This window comes from Galeopterus variegatus, unplaced genomic scaffold (assembly GCF_000696425.1).
Source record: "Galeopterus variegatus unplaced genomic scaffold, G_variegatus-3.0.2 Scaffold2079, whole genome shotgun sequence".
Lineage (NCBI taxonomy): Eukaryota > Metazoa > Chordata > Mammalia > Dermoptera > Cynocephalidae > Galeopterus > Galeopterus variegatus.
Window position 1 is genome coordinate 82,018 of NW_007728190.1, and position 972 is coordinate 82,989.

Genomic DNA, 972 nt, shown 5'->3' on the forward strand with positions numbered 1-972 from the left:
GAGGCCTGGCCGGACTCGGGGCGCGCGGTGGGGTGCGGCTGCACTCGCGGGCACGGGCGCGACAGCTGGCTCCCAGCGAGCGCGGAGATCGCGCCTGGAGTCTGGGTTTGGCGGGACGCGGAGACAGGGCTGGATCCCAGGAGACGCGGAGACGGCGTCTGGAATCTGGGTCTGGGGGAGCACAGAGACTACGGCTGGTGTCTGGGTTTGCGGGGCACGGGAAGTGGCCGGATCCTGGAGGGTTGCAGGAACCGCTGCTAGAGTCCCGGGGGCGCGAAGACGGCGGGGGTAGCGGAACTGGAATCCGGGGGACACGCAGACGGCGGCGGGGTCCTGGGGGACAGAGTTGGCGGCTGGAGCCCAGAGGTCACGGAGACTGCCGCTGGAGTCCGGGGGTCGCCGAAAGAGCAGCTACATTCGGGAGGGCACAGACACGACGGGTGGCTGGTGGGGGCGCAGCGAAGCTGACCGCCCCGTCACACCATGTCCGGGGCTCCCCCAGCCGGGCCGCCCGTTCCGCTCGGGCTGGGGGACCCCGAAGTCAGAAATGGGGGTGGGGGGCGCTGTAGTCCCAAAGCCCCCAGAGTCACAGCCGGTGGAGCCGCACGGACGTCCGGCAGGGGGTGCGAGGCATGTCCGGGGAAGCCCCGGGATGTAGCCGCCCCGCGGCCCCCGCGCCCCTACACCGCCCGGGCGCAGACGGAGCCGCGCGGCCGCGAGCCCGGACTTTAAGAACTGTTGAGTCGCCCGGGCCGAGTCTTCCAGCTAGTTCCGACGCCGTCGTTGTCGCCAACCAGCCTTGGCCCCGCCCCCCTTGTCCCTCCCCACTCTCTCCCCCCTCCCGCGGGCTCTTCAGGAAATGACGTCCCGCTTTGCGCGCCTGGCGGTTGCTTGGAAACGGGGTGAAACAGTCCAGCCCCTGAGAAGAACGGGGTGAAAGTGGGGTAGGGGTGGGAGGAGCCCCGGGGGCCC

At 71.2% G+C, this 972-nt stretch overlaps 1 protein-coding gene across 1 annotated transcript in view; it reads right to left on the minus strand.

Moving 5' to 3' along the window:
• LOC103596707 (whirlin-like) overlaps positions 1-634 on the minus strand; it is a gene marked incomplete at its 3' end in the record, with an annotated part of 79,759 nt that extends 79,125 nt beyond the window's left edge. The window contains exons 1-2 of the mRNA XM_008580406.1: positions 608-634; positions 49-411 (exon numbers count right to left, since the gene is read on the minus strand). Of these exons, the coding sequence (XP_008578628.1) occupies positions 49-411; positions 608-634 (390 nt within the window). The remainder of the gene's footprint in view (positions 1-48; positions 412-607) is intronic.
• Between the last annotated feature and the right edge of the window lie 338 nt (positions 635-972).